At 71.1% G+C, this 1,249-nt stretch overlaps 1 protein-coding gene across 1 annotated transcript in view; it reads right to left on the reverse strand.

Annotated features, from left to right (window-relative positions):
* Window positions 1-1,249, reverse strand: part of CHLNCDRAFT_142849 (hypothetical protein) — a gene marked incomplete at both ends in the record, with an annotated part of 8,560 nt that overhangs the window by 6,990 nt on the left and 321 nt on the right. Inside the window, 4 exons of the mRNA XM_005849718.1 lie at window positions 146-207; window positions 452-520; window positions 780-900; window positions 1,089-1,192. Coding sequence (XP_005849780.1) covers window positions 146-207; window positions 452-520; window positions 780-900; window positions 1,089-1,192 — 356 coding nt within the window. The remainder of the gene's footprint in view (window positions 1-145; window positions 208-451; window positions 521-779; window positions 901-1,088; window positions 1,193-1,249) is intronic.

Genomic DNA, 1,249 nt, shown 5'->3' on the forward strand with positions numbered 1-1,249 from the left:
CAGGCGGGGCAGGGGGCGGCGGTGTTGTGTGTGGGGGGCGAGCAGGCAGGCAGGTGCAGCAGCAGGGCAGCCGAAGGAAGGCCAGCGGGCCGCAGGCAGCAAGGCAGCGCCCGCTCGCCTCCCCGCTGCCACACCTGTCTGCCACCAGGTACGGGTGCGCCTGGCGCCAGCTCAGCGGCCTGAACTTCATCACGCTGATGAAGCGGGCTGCGGGAGGGGACGGGGGGGGAGGGGCGCTGAGCATGGGTGAGCACCAGTGCGCACCGGTGAGCACGGGAAAGGCTTCCAGCACATGCAGGGCGGGCATGCGCTGCCCTGCCCCCTCCTGCAGCGCACCTGCGGGATCCCTGCCGCCACCTGCTGCCCGCCCGCCTCCCCTCGCTCTTCCACAACCGGCCTCCCCCCAGTGCCTCCCCCAACCACCACAAACAGCCTCCCCCCTGCCTCTCACCCAAGTTGTGCACCTCTCTCCTCAGGTACTTGCCGTTGCGCAGCCCGCTGAGGTAGAAGAGCTTGGCACCTGCACACAGGGGGCGGGGGGGGAGTTGGCGGTGTAGAGGGCCAGCCTGGCGGGCAGGGGCAGGGCAGCCGGCCAGCAGAGGCGTGCGCCCGGCAGACGGCGGCGGCAGGCCGCTGAGCGCGCCCTGCCCAACCCTGTCCCAGCCCTGTCCCAGCCCTGCCCTGTCCCAGCCAGCTGCAGCACCAGCGCCGCCCGCCAGCCCGCCGGCCCCCCCACCCACCTGTCCCCCTCCACCCCCCACTTCACCACCACCACCCACCCTGGTAGATCTCCGTCCAGAAGCGGTGCTTCAGCGCCTTCTTCGTCTTCTTCAGCGCCTTGGTGTCGCGGAAGCCATCCAGGTGAGTCAGTACGCCCATCACTTTGGGGAAGCCGTGCACCTGCGGGGGTGTGTGGGTGGTGGGGGTTGTGGCAGGCAGGAAGGGAGGGCAGCGGCTGGGTGGGAGGTGGCGCGGAGGAGGTGCAGGGGCGGGCGTGTATGTGCAAGGTGAGGCGAGGAGGGCAGGGGGGCGTGCGCAGGCCCGCGGCAGGCGAGCAGGCGCCCGGGCTGGCACCGTGGCCCCCCAACGCCCCCCTGCCTGCTCGCCTGCAGCAGGTTGAGGTACTCGAAGGTTTCCATCTCAAACCCAAACCCGCCGTCAATCAGCAGCAGCACCAGGTCGGCATACTTGGCTGCAGGGGGGCGCGGGGGCGTGTGTGTGAGGAGGAGATCAGGCGCAGGTGAGGTGG

This window comes from Chlorella variabilis (genome assembly GCF_000147415.1).
Source record: "Chlorella variabilis unplaced genomic scaffold CHLNCscaffold_5, whole genome shotgun sequence".
NCBI classification, from domain to species: domain Eukaryota; kingdom Viridiplantae; phylum Chlorophyta; class Trebouxiophyceae; order Chlorellales; family Chlorellaceae; genus Chlorella; species Chlorella variabilis.